This window comes from Brienomyrus brachyistius, chromosome 7 (assembly GCF_023856365.1).
Source record: "Brienomyrus brachyistius isolate T26 chromosome 7, BBRACH_0.4, whole genome shotgun sequence".
NCBI lineage: Eukaryota > Metazoa > Chordata > Actinopteri > Osteoglossiformes > Mormyridae > Brienomyrus > Brienomyrus brachyistius.
In genome coordinates this window covers 28,357,831-28,380,154 of record NC_064539.1, presented here as the reverse complement: position 1 = coordinate 28,380,154, position 22,324 = coordinate 28,357,831, and the positions used below count along the sequence as shown (strand labels likewise).

The window sequence follows — 22,324 nt, the reverse complement described above, 5'->3', positions numbered from 1 at the left end:
AAGTTGTAGACAGGCTGTGGCAGGGACTTAAAATGCCATTTTTCAAAGGTGCCATCAATTATAATCCCATTTGTGAAAAGAGAGTGACGCTTTGCTGTACTGAATTAGCCCTTAACATTCACTTTGGCCACATCACTCCCACACTATTTTCCACTGTCAGCGGGAAGCACCATTCAGCAAATGGACATCAGTGTGCTGGAGCCTCCGGGGCTGCTGCCAAAGTTGTGAATTGTTTCTTGTTTCAAGTGACAGGAAATTGATTTTAATGGACACATGGTGGACACATCGTTGTTGCCACAGCGACGCAAGACAATGGGAAAGTCCCCTAAAAGAAATGACATTTGAAAATAAAACACATGAATCATTACGCACCAAGATGAATCTCTTGCCTGAATTCTTGCACTGAATTAATAAGTTATCATGTATGCATCTTGATAGAAGTTCATTACTGTAATGCAATACATTTTTGGACACACTGGTGAATATTAAGAAACAATGGCTGCAAGTAAAGGAGTAGCTATGTCCAAAAGTAATATATTACTTGGAGCATCTGTAATTTGATAAATACATTTTTAGGCACAAACGTATCACACCATACTTAAGAAAGAGAAACGGTTTTGCTAACCTGTATAGAGCTGATTCTTTTCTTGAATAATTGGCTAATTAGTAATCATGGTTCATCGTGAATATTCAGGATTTGTAATGTTCCTCTCAGTGTCATTCCGTCTTTGAAGATGGTGCACATAGAGCTGAGCTATATCTATAGATAGGTATGACTGTGATGTGATGTATGGCCGATATAAGCGTGATTCAGGTGCGTGGATTAGAGGAGCACACAGAGACACACAGTGTTCTGGCCCCAGTGTGCTCTGTCCTCAACCATCAATTCTCTTTATTTCAGGTGGAGATCTCCTGCAGGTGACACAACGGCAGAAATGACTCCGACAGCAGCGAGTCTGATGGACACTAAGTGTGATGTTGGATTCCTGCAGAAGCCTAGACATTTACATTCTACTGGGCCTCGTGTCACTGAATGCTGTGAAATATAAAACATACTCTTGTATAGATTACATAATTATTTCAGTATGAGCTTATGTAAATAAATTCTGGATATATAGAGAATATTGATATATATATTTATATATAGTGCATATAGACTATATTTTTTGTATGTATTTGTTTATGTGTGTTTGTATATGTATAACAAGTTAACTCTAATAAACTATTTTATTGGATGAACAGTATTGGTACAAAAAACACTGACTTCATAAAAATGTAAATCTTAAATTATTATTTTTTTCAGCTTTTTGAATCTACATGGGGGGGGGCAGCTGGGTAGGCCATTCTGAGGATGACAGACTCTTCTATTTTTACTTAAGCCTCAGTTCTGAATCACACCTCCAAACGTCACATACTGCACACATGACTGCCTCATTTCACAACAGTCTGCATTTAGTCTGGTTTAGAATACTAACTATGAAACGCTACAAACACAAATATAAATTCATATACATAAAATGTGGAATAATAATTGGAGGTCAAAGATATTGATGTCATGGTTAAAACCATGTAGACGTGAGACTGTCGTGGGTGACACTGTCCAGAACAGGACGGCGCAGTTCTTGCAGTGCTCTTTGCCTTGCAGGCTCGCTCACTGCGACACTTACCTGTGGTCTGCTCGCATTCTCTGGGCCTTGCCATTTATCATGAGTTTCGGTCTTATCGGCCCACTTTCATTCATTCCTACTTCATTCCTCTGAAGGAAAGTCCAGCCCCCTCTCTTCACGCTATCTGATCATCTCAGCCCCTCCCTTCAGGTAGGGTGCTCCTCACATGTCCTATACGAGGTCCTCCCCCAAGCCAGCCCCGCCCTAAACCTCGCTCCATCTCGTAGGAGTGTCCCATTAATCGGCTCGTCCCGCATACGGTAACCGGGTCGACGGAGATGAGAGGCCCACCATCTCACACGCGCCGTTGTCGCCCACTGTCACGTCACATCGGCTCATCTGCTGCAGCTGGAATCTCCTGCAGACTGGGGGGGGGGGGGGGTGGGATCGTTTCCATGACTGCAGAGTGTGACAGGTGAGCCACTGATGTGTGTGTACCTGTCCACAGTGATTTCTCTCACCTTTTTTTTTGGCTTACATAACCGTCACCGATCCAGGTGTGCAAACCAAGGGGATGCATTTAAAAACATATATTTACTACATACTTGTATTCCACTGCTTCTTCTAATTGGTTGCAAGACTATATTAGCTGTCCTATTTTATGGAAGAAGACTCGTATTTAATATGTATTATATGCTTTTATTATGATTTGTGATAAAATTATCTTAATAATTAACAAGAATTAGCCATCATTATTGTTGATAGTATACAGACTATGTGTCCTCAGTCAGTAACAGCACACACATGCTGACACTATGGGAGCATGACAGATGCTAATTCACCTAACAGCATTTTTTTGTACGCTAGGAGGAAGTCATAGCACTCATAAAAAAATCCACATATCACAGTGTGAATAACAGTGCCACCCCCTAAGCCGGTGTTTCCCAATCCGGTCCTCGGGGACCCCCAGACAGTCCACGTCTTTGCTCCCTCCCAGCTCCCTGCCAGACAGTCCATGTTTTTGCTCCCTCCCAGCTCCCTGCCAGCCAGTCCATGTTTTTGCTCCCTCCCAGCTCCCTGCCATACAGTCCACGTTTTTGCTCCCTCCCAGCTCCCTGCCAGCCAGTCCATGTTTTTGCTCCCTCCCAGCTCCCTGCCAGACAGTCCATGTTTTTGCTCCCTCCCAGCTCCCTGCCATACAGTCCACATTTTTGCTCCCTCCCAGCTCCCTGCCAGACAGTCCACGTTTTTGCTCCCTCCCAGCTCCCTGCCAGCCAGTCCATGTTTTTGCTCCCACCCAGCTCCCTGCCAGACAGTCCACGTCTTTGCTCCCTCCCAGCTCCCTGCCAGACAGTCCACGTTTTTGCTCCCTCCTAGCTCCCTGCCGGCATTATACACATTTTTGTTGGGAGCTGGGAGAGACTGGCTTGAGAAACACTCACCGTACCACTCTACTGACCATGTATAATGAACTATATAACTATATTTTAATATTGATATTCATTTTCATGTTTAGTAGGTTGAGTTATATTTGGCTCTAGTTAAACATTTTGTATATATAATGATATTATGGATAAGAACAAGCCATTCAGAAAATTTTGAGGAATTTATTTTAGTTCATGTTCAATACAACCTGAGTCAAATTGATCGCTGTCATTAAAATTTTTACCAAACAGATATTTTTTATAATTTTTTTTGTTTTCACCCTTTCTCTGAAGGGAAACACCGGCTTAGGGGGTGGCGCTGTCATTCACACTGTGGGAGGCAGCTTGATCGGGTGGTAGGCCATCACAGGGCACAAGGTGGGAGGCAGCCTGATGGGGTAGTAGGGCATCACAGGGCACAAGGTGGGAGGCAGCCTGATGGGGTAGTAGGCCATCACAGGGCACAAGGTGGGAGGCAGCCTGATGGGGTAGTAGGCCATCACAGGGCACAAGGTGGGAGGCAGCCTGATGGGGTGGTAGGGCATCACAGGGCACAAGGTGGGAGGCAGCCTGATGGGGTAGTAGGCCATCACAGGGCACAAGGTGGGAGGCAGTCTGATGGGGTAGTAGGCCATCACAGGGCACAAGGTGGGAGGCAGTCTGATGGGGTAGTAGGCCATCACAGGGCACAAGGTGGGAGGCAACCTGATGGGGTAGTAGGCCATCACAGGGCACAAGGTGGGAGGCAGCCTGATGGGGTAGTAGGCCATCACAGGGCACAAGGTGGGAGGCAGTCTGATGGGGTAGTAGGCTATCACAGGGCACAAGGTGGGAGGCAGCCTGATGGGGTAGTAGGCCATCACAGGGCACAAGGTGGGAGGCAGTCTGATGGGGTAGTAGGCCATCACAGGGCACAAGGTGGGAGGCAGCCTGATGGGGTAGTAGGCCATCACAGGGCACAAGGTGGGAGGCAGCCTGATCGGGTGGTAGGCCATCACAGGGCACAAGGTGGGAGGCAGCCTGATCGGGTGGTAGGCCATCACAGGGCACTAGGTGGCAGGCAGTCTGATGGGATGGTAGGCCATCACAGGGCACAAGGTGGGAGGCAGCATGATGGGGTGGTAGGGCATCACAGGGCATAAGGTGGGAGGCAGCCTGATGGGGTAGTAGGCCATCACAGGGCACTAGGTGGCAGGCAGTCTGATGGGATGGTAGGGCATCACAGGGCATAAGGTGGCAGGCAGTCTGATGGGATGGTAGGCCATCACAGGGCGCAAGGTGGCAGGCAGTCTGATGGGGTAGTAGGCCATCACAGGGCACTAGGTGGCAGGCAGTCTGATGGGATGGTAGGGCATCACAGGGCATAAGGTGGGAGGCAGCCTGATCGGGTGGTAGGCCATCACAGGGCGCAAGGTGGCAGGCAGTCTGATGGGGTAGTAGGCCATCACAGGGCACTAGGTGGCAGGCAGTCTGATGGGATGGTAGGGCATCACAGGGCATAAGGTGGGAGGCAGCCTGATGGGGTAGTAGGCCATCACAGGGCACAAGGTGGGAGGCAGCATGATGGGGTGGTAGGGCATCACAGGGCATAAGGTGGGAGGCAGCCTGATGGGGTAGTAGGCCATCACAGGGCACTAGGTGGCAGGCAGTCTGATGGGATGGTAGGCCATCACAGGGCATGCAAAATATGTACACTGGGATATGGGAGAGGAAATCAGGTCTCCAACACTGGAGGCATTTTTAAAAGTCAACTTAAATGTAATCATTAATCCTTAAGGCAGTATTCAGTAATAAGTAACCGCTATGCACAGGCATCAATAAAAACTAATCACCACAGTATTGCTAGGGGTTTAAACCTAGTTTAAATGTGGTATGTGCTTGTTTGGTTATGGACCATTGTGCATTAAATACAAAATAATAAGCTTGTATTTCATTCAAAAATGTGGGGCCGTACATACTGTAGAAGCAACAAATTCTCCTCAGTTTTCTTACCAGTCAAGGTGCCTCTCGCCGTGTTGGGAAATGCTTTGCACAAGTCAGTATGAAACTGGACTTCGAGACCCTCTAATACCACACATTTCCACACTAGAAAGAAAATCAAACTGTTTTTTCGTGACAGAGAGCAGATGCACTGGATGGGGGGGGGGCTGGAGGATGGAACGGGGCCATTTTACTTGCACCCTCGGAGTAGGGTCACGAAGGTCGTCCAAACAACCTACAGAACATGTTTTTTTCTTTGCCTCTGGCTTCCCTGAGTAAATCATAAAAGCAGGAGAGTCCATTGCTTTCAGACACACTCTCTGTTTAAGACCCAGAGAACTCGCCTTCCCCTCTAAATATATTTCTTCACAGGTGAGTAGAGGGGGTGTGTCCCTGCGACCCACCCACCCCCAAAGAACATCCTGCAGACCACAAGCGACACCCTCTGATTCGTACATGCTGATCGCCAGTCCATATCCACACGTGAATCAATCCACTGACTAAGCTGTAAACAAACATCCTTTAACACGGATATATATAATTCTCACCCAGTGCAGGGCAGGGCAGAACTCCTCTTTAACGTGAACTAACATATTTCTCCCCCTCCCCTTTTATTCCCTCCAATCTCTCTAGTGGGGAAGTGAACATGGTGTGAGATTCTTTACAGCCAGCTAAGGAGAAATCACAGCATTACAAAGCGGCCTGTCTGCCAAGTCTATCAGGCCAGACACACTCCGCTCTGGTTCTGGTTCCACAGAGCGACAAACAGGGCGAATAAAGAGCGGACGTCGGGTTCTGCAGCCCAAGAAGCAGCCCCCGCACTGCAGATGCCCTCCAGACGGAGGAACATGTGCAGCATGCAACTCGGCTCTGAGCAACACTAAACTTCAGTCACTTCCCAAATAGAAATTCCTTTCGAGTCTGTTAGACTTTATCTGTCCGTAAAAACTACTTTCAACTGGAATGTGCTACTAGATCACCGGAGGGTATACTGGTACTGATAGTGGTACAGGGTCTAACCAGTATTTAAGTTCAACTGAAAATTGTATTAGAATTTGACTTGAAATTTCTCTTGGAATTCCAGCTCAGAGGTTAAATATTTAGGTCTTGATGCTTTTTTGTCGACACACATTGCTTCATTTCAGACTTTTCAGGGCTCCGCTGATTTGCTTCCATTGGTCTGCTGCTTCTCAACGTGATGGATTCAGAGATCCTCTGGGGACTTAACACAGTTAGCAAAGAGGCAGTGTGTTAAGTAGCACCAAAGGCATGAGAAGGCTTCCCCCCACGACCCTTATCGCACATTCCCTCCTGCCGGGCCTGCTGCTTCCGGTACACTTTTCTCCAAGAAACTTCGCTTGAACAGGCCTTTATAAACATCTTATCTGTATTTGGCGTGCATTCTATCTCCCAGGTTTCCTATCCATGTGCAGGGTATTTGAAGGACCTGTCCCTCTGACATGCTCATCCATACATCTGCTATTTGTTGCAGATGTATACCTTCCCCTTGGAAGTGGCCTGCTCCGGCGCATCCCAATGTGTTTAAAGTAAAGTGGATGTGGACAGGATGCCCTGCTTGAGCGTTAATGTTTAAAAAGACTGAAGACGTAATGGTCTAGGAAATATAATTTTATATTAGGGTAAGTTCCTATTAAAGAAATGCACAGACTTAGGTGACAACCAAACACAGAGCCGGAGCACAAGCAGCCACTTTCAAGTTCAATAATTTATTTGCACATACACAGTTATACATGGACAATGTGTAGTAAAATACAAAGCTAGCCAGCTGCAAAGCAACACACGATACAGTAAAATGATGTTACCAGGAAAGAAAATGTAATTAACTTAAATATGATATAAATATAATATATATAAAATGACTTAAATATAAAGTGACCATGCAGTAAGTCGGGTGTGCTTGACTTTTAGGTTTGGATGGAACCTCCTTGACTTTTAGGAAGGATGTTTGTTGGCATGTGAGAGTTCAGCATCCTGATGGTCTGAAGATAAAAGCTGCTCTTCAGCCTTTGCGTTTTCGACATCAGACTGTGCAGCTGCTTGCCTGAGTTTCTAATTTCTCCCTTTCCACCGGATCTAAGACAGGAAAAAGATGAGAGAGATTGCTGTCCTACAAAGGCGAAACACAGTAGTTATGCCGACACCGAAAATGAGAAACAGAGTGTTTTGCTTTTGTTTTTAGTGTGGATCTTGTAGTTGGTGTAATTTTCCACGCTTTTTTCTTCCAAACCGAGCAAAGTCGAATTCCAGAATTTTGTCACAAGATAAAACGTAACCTGAGAGGCCCGATTTCAGTCGTTACTCACTTTTGATAAGATAAAAAAATCATGCAGTTACTATGTTTAGCCTTTGTAGAGCAGATCAGTCAAACCTGATTGAAATCAACACGTAACAGCAACACAACGAATGGAAGCGGGTGAGATTCGTGTCGGTGGAAGGCTGAGTGCTTGGCAAACGTAGCAGTCAGCCTGCTCTCACTCCACCTCCCATCACTTCAGAGACACGTCTCCTCCATTGTTGAAGGTTATTTCTAGCCAGTGAGGAGCAAGGTTGTGGGTCACCAATGAAAAGAGAGGAAAGCCCACTACTAAGGTCTGGTGACCTTTACTGCTGCTCGGCTGCTCGAACCCTTCCGAAGTGTCCTGAGACTTAAACAGTTACCATTTTGTGAAGGAAAAAATCTTCTAACTCTCCTAGAGAAAAAGAAATCTGGTGTTTCTTAAATCATTACATGTATATTTGTAAATAATGTGTAATTTAAGCCGTGTTGGATTTATTCCATGACCCAGAAGGTCTGGTTTTCTGCTTCAAAACCTGCCCTGACATTGTAAACATCTGGAGACAAAACGTGTGTTTTCCCTGTGATGTACGATGAGGAGACGCCCTCAGATTGCCCCCCAAATCGAAAGCGCACATCACCGTTTAACCCACCTGCTTCGCTGCCTCCTTTGTTCTCCCAGAGAGCCCTGCAGCGGCACAGACATCACTTCCTGCCTTTCAATTAGCACACGCCCCGCAGCGCTGCAGTCGCACCCTATCTAGGTTATACAGGTGCCTCTGCTCGCTGCTTTCCACTAGCCGAGGTGAAAAAAACAGTTCCGGGTGGCTGCTCTGAACACAGTTGCTGTGAACACGGCCCACGCGAGCCAACAGTCTGCCAGCCTGGCACCGACGCGCCGCAGGTCAAGGGAGGTGTCGCCGTGTTCAGGTAAAACTGCAGTTTAAAACCGCTGATACCTCCACAACGTCACTCCAAATTCATCTAGGTTTATTCCAAATTCGTGTGCTTCTGACTCCACCCATAAACTGCAGACGTTAAATATCTCCACACAAACCTTTCATGCTAATGGGACCATTTACGGTTTAAATTGTGATGCTGAAGCTGATTAGACATTTTCATAATTGGAGTTCTTATTTCATTCCGCTTTTGGCCTCTTTGGGCTGGATGGACCTCCTGGATGGACTAAACTGTAGGTTATACCCTGTTCTGGAAAACGCCTCCCAGGCAGGGCTCAAATCGTACCTCTTCAAAATTCACTTTGCCCCCTGTGTTCAAAAAGCACCTTTCCTGACCCAAGTTCTTAAAAATGTGCTCTGTTCATGCTATTTCATGGTATTGTTTATTTAACGGGAGCTCCTGTAGTGCTTTGTAGTGCTACATAAGAAACAACGGGGCATTTTCTATGACCTTCCCCTTTTACTTGTAGCACCAAATACAGACGCTCCTCTACTTACGAATGAGATACGTTCCGAACGGCTGTTCGTAACTTGAAATGTTCGTAAGTCGTTATTCAACATCATTTTAAGGGTTTACGCGAGTACAAAGAACTAGTATGCTGGGAGTTCACACGCTACACTGCTGTGCAGGGGGAGTAGTGGCCAGAAGTCGTACTAGGCGGAATTTGCGCGGTGAAAAAAAACATTGATATTGTGGAGAGGAAACAGGAGCCAAAGGATCACAATTAGGATTTACAGTCCTCTTCGTTCGTATGTTTGAAAGTTCGTACTGTAAATTGAAAGTTCTGAACTATATTTTCATACATTCATATTTCATATGTCATTCTGGCGAAAAGTACTTGAATTCTTTGCATGGGAATAAATGGACAAGCGTAAATGTTTTTATCAGTACATTTCTATCAATTACACTGCACTTCATTAGCTAATTATTGTTCATTCATCTCTTTGGATAATTTAAATAGGATTGTGGTTAAGCAGAGGCTGGATTTTGCGTGATAATCTTTATGTAGAATTTTAGGTCAATCAGTTTTGCTTTTCTTCTAGTAAACAAAGCACATGTAATATTTTGTCTGGTTTTATTAGCTAAAAAAACTTTTAATCAATAATTCAGGGTGTTCAGTTTCATGACATGAAACAAATAAAAATAAAGCATGACAGGACTGATCTGCACGAGGAGGGACAATGAAGGCGAAAGAAACAGAAAAGAGCAGAGAGAACACTTGAGTTAAAGGTATTATTTCATTGCCTTGCGCTGGATCATCGCTGAGCAGAAACCTTGCGGCTCTGCCTTAATACGGGACCCGCAGCCAGGCTGCTCCCAGGCTGAACTCTCCCACCGTTCCCACGGAGAGGCGGCTGGGACAGCGCAGGTCAAGCACAGGTCAAGCTCACGCATTCAGACGGGATGGGGGGGAGGCAGAGAAAAGGTGTCTGGGCCACAAAAGAAGGATCGTCTAGACATTCGGGGCACCTCAATCTGAGCGTATTTGAATTGGGTTTTCCCCAGAGGGACTATAATGGCATTGTCCTGACGTCTGCGGCCCCACCTCCCGCCCGCACCATGTCAGACGTATTTACTCCATAATTATTAAACATCCATCAGCTCATTCTGTTGTGTCTGAACTTTAAATAAAAACAAATATACTTTGATGCGGCCATTTTTGCGCTGAACGTAGTGCTGGGAAGAAAAAAAAACACTACAGAAAAATAATTGTATAATAAAAATTGAATTAAGAGTGATGATTTTGTTATACGCAAAATTTAAAAATTCAAAGTAGACTAAGGTAGAATTTTAACATGTCACCTGCAACAGTAATTAAACGCCTATAGCCTTTGTCAAAATGAATATAACATGGACAATAATATGACCATGCGCCATAATACTTCAATTTGCCGGGACCAGTTGTTCCCCATGAAATCCATGCTATAGCACAGTGCTTGTAACTGTGCGCTAATTCAGTTATACCTAGTTGGAGGGATTGTGCTCTCATGCTCTGTGCTGATAAGTAATGGGCTAAAAACACGATAAGCAATAAAAAAAAGACTCAGACATGCCCTAGACTGTATTATTAGCTAGACATCAGTAGTCGAGACAGAGAAAAAACACCCATGTTCAATGGACTGTCCCTCCCTCCCTGGGGAACATGCACTATTCCCATTTTGCATGGTTAAGGATTACGCTGCACTCAGGCTATGCCGCACAAACGTGACACGGCTGCCGAATATGCAAATCGGACCCAAAATCCCCGTGTGTACTCGAGTTATGAGTCTTACTGCCGTCGCTGCCCACAAAGGGAACAGGCAGGCAGATATCGCACTGCTTATCAAGACGATGAGGGTGACCAGACCTTGACTGTAGATGGCAGCCATGCCGGCTCTGCATTTTCACTTAATTCTAACTTAAAGAATTCATCCTGTTCATCTACTTACAATCAATATTCATTATGCTGTTTGCTTTGTGCTAGTCTGTCTGAGGTTGAAAGCTCACCATCTAGTGCATATGCAGTATATCTTTACTTTATTAATATCATTAGTATTATTATTAATGTTGTTGTTGTTGCTGCTGCTGCTACAGCTGGTAGTGCTACAGTCGCGTCCTTGCAGAGTCGAATCATTGCCCTGTTTCGGGCATCATCATGTCTGTCTGTGTTTCTTCTTGGAATTTCTATTTTCATAAACACAGCAGTTAGGGGAACTGGCATTTCTAAATTGTCCATAGTGCAGAGCCCACTGCCAGTGGCGTACCTTGTCTCAAGCCCGCGTTTCCCCAGACTAGCTCTAGGCTCACCTTGACTCTGTACTACATAAGAAATATGGAAACGGATTAATTATTATTCGGTAATATTTCTCCTATGGACACGCCACCTTATTTCTAGCTGAAAAGCATCCTTTGGGGTCTGACGCTCAAATTAAATATCTTTTCTAACTGGTATTAGTAGACCAACTGTCAACTGTTTATTGCTAGCAAATTGATTGATTTTTCACTCTGATTAGCATTTGTTAATACTGCTGATGATTGTTAATAGGCATGACATAGGATGATAGAGAGTGAGGCAGGAATCCTTTCACTCAGGCTGCAGTAGAGTCTTGAGTCCTGGGATTCTACACTAACCATCTCTTCAAGTTCTAGTTTTTGCCACCAATGACTCCAATGACTCATGTTACATATAGTCCAAACTTTTAATAAGTAAAGAAAAACTTAAAAAATAACATACGCATAAAAACCTTTGCTTCTGACAGTTAATTCACCAGTGGATAAAAGTCTATATATTTATTACTTTTTCTATAAATATAACTCACTGGTTTGATGCGTTCTATCAATCAACTCCGTTCTTTATAATACATCTAGAGAAAAGTGTAATAGGGCCTGATATTCTGCTATATAATTTAGGTTATTTTGATTTCAAACACAATTTACTTTTGACGCTTTGTATATGGACTAAAGCAAGCTCACTCTGTAAGGCTGTTGCCTCGGACAACCAGAAATCGCTGTAAGTCATTGAGAAATAATGCTCTTCTGCTATTTTTATGAGAATCCTTGGCATTTGTCACTCATTTAGATAAGTATCAAATGCCCTAAAATCACTCTGACAATCACACTCCACGGTAACACTGACCTATTTCACCAACAGTAACAAAAGAAGAAAAAATTACATTTAAATGGTCAAGACTAGACAAAATGACCTCATTCTCTGTGAAAATTTGAAGCTCTTGTATCTGACTTTGGGTGTTCTGATTGGTCAGAAAACATATTTCATTACTCCCAAGCAAAGCCCCAAACTTAGCCAGAACTTAGCCATCATTTGTAAGCAATGGCACCTGACCTCTGCGGTAATATGACATCCATCTCCTGTGATAGACACGGCGCTGAACTCTGCAACCTGCCTGACTTACAGCAAAAGATGATTAATCCTCTGCAGGCCTACGTTTCTCTCCTCACGCACTTTTACTGTGCACCTGTTACTGCAGAAAAGTAATGTCCATAACCCTCGCCACGTCCACATCCCCTGGGGCTAGGCCGCAACGTAGCAAGACGGAGCTACAAGTCATCTCCCAACAGCGGCCCCATCTCAGTCGCTGTCACATCAAGAGAGAGATTAAATCACCCCTGTTTCACGCACTATTTATGGAAGCCGATGGCGACGCTTTCAGCATTAAGGTGACTCAAGTGACTTAGCCCATCAGGTCCAAGCGGAGTGACTCATCACTCCCGAGTCTCACCTCAGCCCTTGGTGCACCCGCCACTAGCACACAATGCTACCACATGGCACCTCTGTGACAGCCGCATCCAAGCAGACAACTGGCCGCTGATTAGGCTTGGCAGAGTATGCATCTGCTGCCGGAAAACGGAGACAGGATGGAGGGACTCTGGCCAACGTGACTTTTATATCACGATCATAGTAACCACAATTATCACGGTAATCAGTGTCATCGTGATATTGTTCAAATCAAAAATGATTAAAAAGTACTGATACAAAAACTGGAATCATTTCACCAAGTTCGACATAAAAAACCACAAATAAAACTAGTAGCATTAGTACTTTTTGCTTGCATAAACATTACAATTACATAGCCAACACTTTCTGCAAATGTATGAAAATAATATCAAATGAGTATATAAAATAGGAGGCAGTTTGTTTACCAATGTGCTTGTATACAAACATCAAGGATCTCCAGAGCACTGTCACTGCCTGTTTACACCGACACCAAACAAGCCCACATTAAATACTGTGTCTGCACACCTGGGAGACTGTTGCTAACTGTGGTTGCTGCTGGACCGGATTTAAAGTGTTTTTCCAACGTGTGGTAATAAACCACAGTTTTAATGATTAAAATTTGAAATGGCATACTAACTGTGGGGAATTTTACTGTGGTTTACCATGCAACCAGCAATCACGATGAGCAGGAGATCAAGATCACTGTAAACTATAACAATGTAAAGAAGAATGACTACAGCTTGTCTGTTTTCTGTAGTTATGCCTTTTGATGGATAAGCATCATATTCACGATGCCCCCTACCTTGCACCCTGTGCTTCCTGGCAAAGATTCCATGCTCTCTGCCCCTCTGTACTGGAGTACCAGTCTAAGATGATACATGGATGGATGGATGGATGTTTTATGTAGTCAGTTATGATATAACAGTTTCTAATATCTGCAAATGTAAGTTTATCATGCAGCATATAAACTGTTCAAACATAATTAAATTTCTTAAACAATTACATATATACTTATATTTCCTGCAGCAGTAACAGATGTAGTAATATATATAGTAATACAGTTTCAGTATACTCTACTGAAAAATCCGTAACTGTTTGGCTTGAAATAAGAATGAAATGTTTTTCATCCAGTAAAATGTTCTACTGCGTAGAAAGAGAAATCTATTTAAATTAAAATCCATATTGCTAGGACGATCCATATTCATTAAATGTATTAAATTATGGTACAATGTCTAGATAAAATAACATTTTCACTGAGATGGTCTCAGCTGTAGTCAGTTGTACCGAGATTTGAATAGAAATTCAATTTTTATAATTCTAAAATATATATCTAAATTACAACATATTGTCATTCTAGTAGAATGCTGAATTTAGCACAATTATTATGAAAAAAATGCATGCAATATAATGTGCCTGGCAGTATAATGGTACCCAGGGTGTACCTTATTTTATTGCCAATGTTTCCTGGGATAGGCTCCAAACTTACAGAGACCATTCATTGAATAACATATTCACAAGATGTGGCTGGATGGATGCATGGAGAGAAATTATAGCATGAGTGTTGCTCAGTGGGTTGAGGCACTGTGCCTTGGAAGGTCTCCAGTTCAAATCCCAGGGTCAGCAGAGTGATGTCACCATTGGGCTGCTGAGCAAGGCCCCTAACCCCAATTGCTCCAGGGGCTAGTTGACCCTGCTCTCCCAACAATGTGTGTCGCTTTACATAAAAGCATCTACCAAAAAAAATAAAATGCAACGTAATATGTAACTTGGTCCATACTGGATGGTTAAAAAGGACCACGTGAGACAGGGATGGGAGGAACAGAACACAGCGCTGAACAGGACTGGAGGTGAGGTCAACTGAAGGTGGTGGGAGTGATGGTGAGACTGTTGGGGTTTGGGGGCTGAGCATCAAGCTGTGGACACACGTTCTGGGAGAACCCAAGCTGGCACAGCTGAAGGAAGGAGTGGTCTCATCACCCCACCTCCCAACTAGCAGAGTACGGAACGGTGTAGAAGGTTTAAAAAAAACACTAACAGAAATACAATGATGAGAAGTAACAACTGAATCGTCAACACGATGAACAAACGCTTGGGAGACCTGAAGACCCAGAAGACAAAAAACATTCAAAAAATCCCAGAAATGTCGCCTCTGTGATCGCTGGGAATCAACATCAACTTGACAGCGCAGTAATAATGATGGAATTATTATAAAATAATAATAATAAAAAAAACATTCGAAGAAACAAAAATGGGTAGAACTTTCCAACTCCTTTTGGTTAAGGAGCGTGCAGAGGGGGAAAGTAGCCCAGACACGACACAAAAAGCGAATAACAAACACAACAACACACAATAAGGAGATATTTAGATTCTTAAACGTGTTTACATAAGCAGCACGTCTGTGATTTGTCAGAAAACTGTTCAAAGTGATTTTCAACCTTAACTAAAATTACTCTAAATTATGGGTCTTCATGAAATCTTTCGGAGTTAAAAACCTGGCCACACACAGAGGCCACACCTGCACTGTGATACAGACAACAGTTTCCATACGGACCGAACCAGACACTCCTCGATACACACATTATCTCCTGAGAAAAAAACAAACAAAACTGAGGCAAAGTTCTTTTGTGAATGATAAGGGCTAACTAGAAAGCGAATTGTTTACATCGCGTAAAGTACTTGGACAGCAAAGCGTATGACCGTCATGGAACAATGCATAGTGACCGGAGTGGGGGGCAAAGAATCTTCACAATGGCCGACATCTGAAAGAAGCAGTACGGCTAACGACCGAAGCTCTGAAGCTAGCTGATACATCAAGAATAGGTCGCGCGGCTCAGACTGGGTTGCCTGGCTACATTCCCCTACCCACACCCCCTCACTGCACTAACTAAACACCATTTGTGCCGGTTTGTACGCTGGAGTTGACCGAGACAGTCGCTGCCACAGAGGTGCACTCAGCCCCAAGCGGCTTTTCCCGCCAGCATATGTAAACAGGAAAAGTGCTTGTCGCACGGGGCGCCATAAACTCGCCGGTTTGTCCCCGCCAAGTTAAGTCTGGCCCATTCTTGGAGTTAGACATGGTTGAAAGGGTTTCACGTTCCATCGAGTTGGAGGGCAGCCTTGTTCCTTCATAGCTAGCACCCCACAATACCGCCCCCCACCCCACCACTTGTGTTTGCCCCCCCCCTCGGTGTTGTTGATATTGGTACATTTCAATTCAAAGGCCGGAGTCTGCAGCTGTCTGTCTCGCCGGGCTGAATGGGTGGCAGGCTTGGGGGGGGGGGGGCGGGGGGGTGAATTATTCTGTGAATGCTTTCCCAACGCTAGATGAGGCATATTGAAAACTATATTAAATTACCCTGATTAAGAATTTAGCCACGAAGAGGGGACTTGCGGAAGAGTTCTATAGACAGACTGGGGAGCCCATTCATCCTGGGAACCCCGGGGTCGTGGGGTTCCCCAAGTTCACAGGCTCCATGCCTTTGTTATGCTAACACACAATCTCAAATCAGCTGCCCACTGAAGGGTGAAATAGAAATGATTCCTTGAGAACTTTCAATAAGTTGTCATGCCCTCTTCCCCAAAAACCATCTCTGCTTGGAGTTTAACATGTTTTTTCTTCTTCTTCCCAGCAAGAAGCGGTAAAAAAAGAAACATTTTCAACAAATATGACTTCCATTGCCACTTTTCTTCTTTCCGTATTAGTTTGGGGGTACTGGTCTTATATTCAAGTCAAACTGTACTCAGGTTTGGACAATATAAAGAACAGATGTTAGAGGGAAAAAACAGAGAGACAACAAGTGCTCTTTTCAAAGGGCAAGGTTACACTTTCTGCAAGTATCTGTATATGGGGCATTGAGTGAATCAGCCACAAATAACCCATCACTACTATATTTTGGACGTTTAGTGAAAATGTATTCTCTGGGTGGATATTTGTAACAGGAGATATGTGAATGTAGAAAAATCACTGAAAAATATAACATATTTAATATGCAAATAATCAACCACATGCACCAGTAAGTTTTGACCATTTGTATACAAGCCGTCTCCTATTTTATGCAAAAACAGCACTTTGGTGAATTATCATTATCAAACACAATATGTAAAAGTTTATGCCCAGTGCCCATGTCAGACAAATGTTTGTAAAAAAAATGTAAACACTAAGGTTAAACAAAACGCATAATTATTACCATTACCATCATTGCTGGTGCCATTTCATAATAAGAGATCTTATTATCAACATCCTTATTATAATTGTTTTAAAACATTTAAAGTGTAAACAAAACTTTTCTTTACCAAAATCAGAAATTCTATTCTTTTCAAGAGTTTCAAATGAAATCTCTGTTGGAACTGGCCTACATCACCATTTTGAATCATTCTCAAGTGAATATATAAAGAACATATATGTGTGTGTGTGTGTGTAAATTTCCCAATAGAATACTTCCTGCTATCCAGTTGTCAAAATGTAAAAGTTTAGTGCTTTCAGCATTGTATAAATGTTCCGATGCGTCGAAACTGATTTGCAATAGTGAACAACATGCAATCCGACTTCATTGACATTGTCATGCACCCGTCATAATTAGTACTTATTTGAATGATACACAACCGAACTCAATGTGAACCAAGAACTTTTTTTTTAATGTTGATATATGGCTATTGTCTTACATTACATAACTATTAAGGATGAAATCGGATAGTTGCAGGCCACTGAAATTAAGCAAAGTAAATGTCCCAGTGAAATGCTTAATATTATGCTACTTCCGAGCCCCAGTTGTCCTAAAGTAGGTTACTCAGGGTTAGTAGGCTACCTGTTTGCGCTGCCGATGATCTTTTTCAGTCTTCTATTCACTATCAAAACACGATAGGTTAATGCAAAAAAAGTGTACAAATTGCTTTAACCATAGAGTAAATTATTTTATGAATTCATTAACTAAACGTAAGGCTGAAATGCCAATGCATTGTATAATTGTGTATAACTGTGAATGTACAAAATTTAAAATGAAGACTATAAATTACAGATCAGATTAAATAATCATGAGAAATATTTAACGAATTCCTCAACACGCATTTCAAAAGATGCTGCATTCAGCGGAAGTTTTGGTAACAGAAAAATATACTGTAGTCTCAATAAAAAGGGTGACGTAAAATTTATATTTTTTCTAAATACATAAAAAAGCCATTCGCTTACTACCTAAATAGCACATTAACAGTGCAATACAAAATACATTTAAAATTTTACTTTTTCGTTTTTGGAATAACTATTTTAAAGCTACACAAAATTGAAACCTTCGTTTCATTATTCCGGAACCTTATAAATCAGCTTTCAGCTTTTACGTTGCCCTGCCATATGTTTAAGTTTGTAATGATATTTTTAGTCAAAATATAAGATGTTGTAAAATGCTTTCATTTAAGCACTTATTTTTTATTTCATATTTCGTATCGTATGTACGCGTACAACTCTTGGAACCAAGTAGGCCCATAGAAACGCAAATCTACTGTACATTATTTATATGCTTAATGTCTATCTCACGAAACAAAGGAATCGCAGTTTCGAATAAGTATAGAATTTATCTGATATTTCCAAGGCGATTTTAATACATTTTATGTATAATGCACATATTAAACGCTGCAATCTGTGCACTCACCTTTATTAACTATTCCATTGTGAAGGCTCTTCTGGAAACACGTCTTATTCTTGCAGTGGATACAACGAGCGAGGCCCTCATTTAACAAAAGCACTCTGATTACTTCGTTAACTAACAAATAATTTACCAGGCCTTGCATTTGGAGTGTCATTTAATTATCCGCTATCCAATGGGAAATTTAGATTTTAATGAGTTCACAATAGCCAGGCATAGACAAACGCAGAGGGTGGGGGGGCATATTTTGCGCATATTTTTCATGTGTAAGGAAAGCAAATCATGTGTATATATATATATATATTAATCGAACCATCTAATATACACATACATAGCCTATACACACACACACACACACATATATATATATATATACACACATATGCAATAACGTGACATTAATCAAATAGTGTAGTTCATGCGATTATAAGGAAATGACCTACTTTTCTTCTTAGCAAGAAACACACGACATACGTTCCAAGGAACGTAGCCTACGTTAATGTTTTTTTTTCTAAATGGCATTACGGCTATGAAAATGTGTATATTAGGTAAAACTTAAATCGAAACCACACACAGCATTTTTGGAATCCTTATTTTGCCTTATATATGATTTGCAAGCCTGGTGCAAAATTAAAAGACGCAGTTTTGTCAGCAGGCAGATTGGCTTTTAGACTCACAGAATAGGACTGTACATGTAACATGTTTCTGAATGATGGGCCGTTTCTAACGCAGAATAATTATCTATTAATAATATAGTAGCTATCCATGAATAATATAGCGGCTATCCACTCAAAACTGGTATTCCATATTTGGGTCAGTTTGCATGGTTGATCATAGCGATGGTCCCGCTAAAAAGCAGTCATCCTGGGGCAGGAAGGACGCACCCTGTGTCACTGTCGAGTCTGCTGGGCCTCTCAGTTGCCCTTGTGTTTGCCCAAGCAGCAGGCGCGTCCCCATGAATGCAGATGAACACGGTCCGGGTGAACCGCGGCTCCATTGGGCGCAGACATCAGAGCGCAGTCTGTCCTCATCCAAATCCTGTTATCTGACCCCCGGGCAGCACAACAAGTGCTCACACATTATCCAAGAAAGGGTTATCTTTGTATCAGGATTAAAACTGACTTCTTTTTCACTGAATCAAAGCGGTGGTATTGTGAAAGGCATTCATTTTTCTTGACTTGATAAATTCGAGTGTTATATACTTATTGTGATTAAATAAACCGGAATAGCGGCTTACGACCTTTTTATGCTCTTTATCAGCGTGGCGCCGATTAAAACAGGGACTGCCGGTCCAACAACTCGCTGCACAAAAAAACACCACGTGCCTTTTGAATTTAAAAATCAATTTATTAAGATGATTTATGAAATAATAAAATAATCGTGCCCCATTTTAATTTGGGTATAAAAATCCCAGTTTATGTTAACCCTATTCCAATGACAGAGCACGCACGCACACAGACACACACACGTATATATTATCCATCCATCCATCCATCCATCCATCCATCCATCCATTTTCCAAACCGCTTATCCTACTGGGTCGCGGGGGGTCCGGAGCCTATCCCGGAAGCAATGGACACGAGGCAGGGAACAACCCAGGACGGGGGACCAGCCCATCGCAGGGTACACTTCACTCTCACACGCACACCTACGGGCAATTTAGCAACTCCAATTAGGCTCAGCATGTTTTCGGACTGTGGGGGGAAACTGGAGTACCCGGAGGAGGAGACTCGAACCCGGATCCCCCCCGCGAGGCGACAGTGCTAACCACTGCACCACCATGCCACCGCCCGTATACATTATTATTTATATATAATAATAATAATGATGATAATAATAATTATTATTATTATTATCATTATTATTATTGTTATTATTATTATTGTTTATATGAAACTCACCTTTCCTCAAATGGGTAAAGCAGTAAATGAGAGAATGAGATTTAATAATCTTAAGGACAAATATGCGTTTGTTGGAAGTTTTATTGTTTAGAAGAACAGCAGCATTTTTTTTTGCTGGAATTTTCCCAAGATGCTCTGTGTATAATGATGATGTTACCATTTTGATTTCCCTAGATGGTTATTATTTTATATTAAAATAAATAATAATAATAAGACTATTATCTTTTGTGATCACTGAATGTGAAACATAATTAGTACATGATATAATTATGATTGAACAAATATGGATGATTCACATTTGGAGAACTTAAATGTCTATTTTACATACCCTTAAGTGTTTTGTATACACATTTATACGCCACTGTATAGAACTTGTATAAATATATGTACATCTCACCAAATTAGCCTTGCAGCATTTCAAACAGAATAAAGGGCTGTCTGTCTGATTGACAGATGTGGATTACATACAAGCGATGGGGATAAAAGTCTTCAGGTCTCTGGGCACCTCCTTCTTCATTAAATCTCTACAATGAAGCAGCAGGTTGCCTTTAGATGAGGGTTAGAGGTGTACAAGTTCTCCGAAGGAGCTCAGTGTCACCTAACACACCCCCACCAAACCTGCTAGAAGAGGGTGAGGCTCTGCCCAGTCCCCTCGGGCCTTACTGACATGCGACACCCCCCTCCCCACCCTTTACATTTTTATTAAGAAAGCAGGCTGGTCAGATACTGCAGCAGCTTCCTCTTAACCTTGACTTCTTATCAGCGACTTTAAGACATACTTCTGCTGTCAAAGCATCATAGACAGGCTTGCAAGACATACATACACACACACACACAAACAAAACAAACAAACAAATATTTACATTTTGTACATTTTGTTTTAGTGCAGGTGATAGAACGAAGTATACAATTAAACATAAAATCAAGATAAAAGACTATAGAATAAAAATAAGACATGAATATTATTCATAATATTAATAATATAGAAATAATATTAATAAATAAGCATAAGGTCAGATAATCATGAGGTTGTACAGCAGAAATAGCTTTTGGGTGCAAATAAGCTTATAATATGGTGGGCAAATAAATATGAAAGGGAAGCTGAATGAATGCTGCAAACGTGTCTCTCAGTGATGAGTAACAATACTGCACTGAGTCACCAATGGCCACAAGTATACAGGCTGGGCCAAAAGTAGCTATACAGTTTTGATAGCACCTTTCCCACAGCGTTTGATCGGACAACGTTGCAGCATTGATTGGCCACCGCATTCAGCTGACCTGACACCCATGGACATCTTGGGGGGGTGGGTAGGGGGCATAGTAGAGCAGAAGGTTTTTGAGAGGAAGCCCCACACAGTGGATGAATTGCAGGTGTTCATCTGGTAAGCATTTGTGGACATAACCGGGATTTGTGTGCTGTAGTGTATCAGGGACAAGCTCGAGCATTTCAAATACCTAAGAGATTAAACCTGACAATCAGTTCTGTAAAATAAAACACCTACTTTAAAAAATAACTTTGTAAAATAAAACTTTTACTTTGTAAAACAAAAACAGTACAGCTACTTTTGACCCATCCTGTATAAACAAGCTCCCCGGCTTTGTTTCCCAACACCAATGAATATGCGATCTATTTTCTCAGGGACTAGGTGTGGTGTAACAGCGACTGCCTTTCAATAATCAGAAGTCTACGTGCCCATAACAATTAAGAAGCAACTGTGAGCATATAACTGTTTGGATTGTACAGAATGTCTACATTACTCAACAGTGTGGTAGCTTTTTACTGAAAGAAGGGGGAAGACAAGAAACAAAGTGGATTTGAACAGTGCATTTGCCAAAAACACATGGCAGGATAAGAAGTGACACTGTGTCGGATGATTTTTTTTATTTAAAATGTAATCCTCAAGATCTTGATGATGGTAATGAAAATGATGCATAACCTTTGAGATTAACGTTTTATTGATTACAAGCAAGGTTGCTGAAATCTCCGTTGCTCATTTCACCAGTTTGATAGTGAATGAGTTTACCATTATAGCATTCCAACATTTATACAACAGAATTTGTCTTTCCTTTGCCCTTATTATGTAAACACAGCTGTGTGGTCTCATAAGTAAAAACAACCCAGTATAATCAAGACCGGCAATCTACAGACATCTACTGTAACCACTAAACAAACACTAGAATAATCTCACCTTGAGGACTGACTTCCTCCAGCTAGGCAGTATTACTAATTATCATCTGTATCTTTTATTCTTAGATCTAGGTTGATATTTAGAGTAACCTTTATAATGTTAAAGTAATCTGTAT

The 22,324-nt window shown here is 42.1% G+C and overlaps 1 protein-coding gene and 2 long non-coding RNA genes across 3 annotated transcripts in view; 1 reads left to right on the top strand and 2 right to left on the bottom strand.

Annotated features, from left to right (window-relative positions):
• Positions 1–1,105, top strand: part of LOC125746724 (uncharacterized) — a 40,719-nt gene extending 39,614 nt beyond the window's left edge. Inside the window, exon 3 of the long non-coding RNA XR_007399038.1 lies at positions 902–1,105. This is a non-coding gene — a long non-coding RNA (uncharacterized LOC125746724). The remainder of the gene's footprint in view (positions 1–901) is intronic.
• Positions 1,106–3,357: 2,252 nt separating this feature from the next.
• LOC125746420 (uncharacterized) lies at positions 3,358–4,026 on the bottom strand. Its single transcript, XM_049020361.1, has one exon. The coding sequence runs from the start codon at positions 4,024–4,026 to the stop codon at positions 3,358–3,360; it is 669 nt and encodes a 222-aa protein (XP_048876318.1).
• Positions 4,027–6,719: 2,693 nt separating this feature from the next.
• Positions 6,720–9,855, bottom strand: LOC125746261 (uncharacterized). Its single transcript, XR_007398899.1, has 2 exons — positions 7,961–9,855; positions 6,720–7,105 (listed from the first exon to the last, which is right to left on the bottom strand). It is a non-coding gene; the product is annotated as an uncharacterized LOC125746261 (long non-coding RNA).
• Between the last annotated feature and the right edge of the window lie 12,469 nt (positions 9,856–22,324).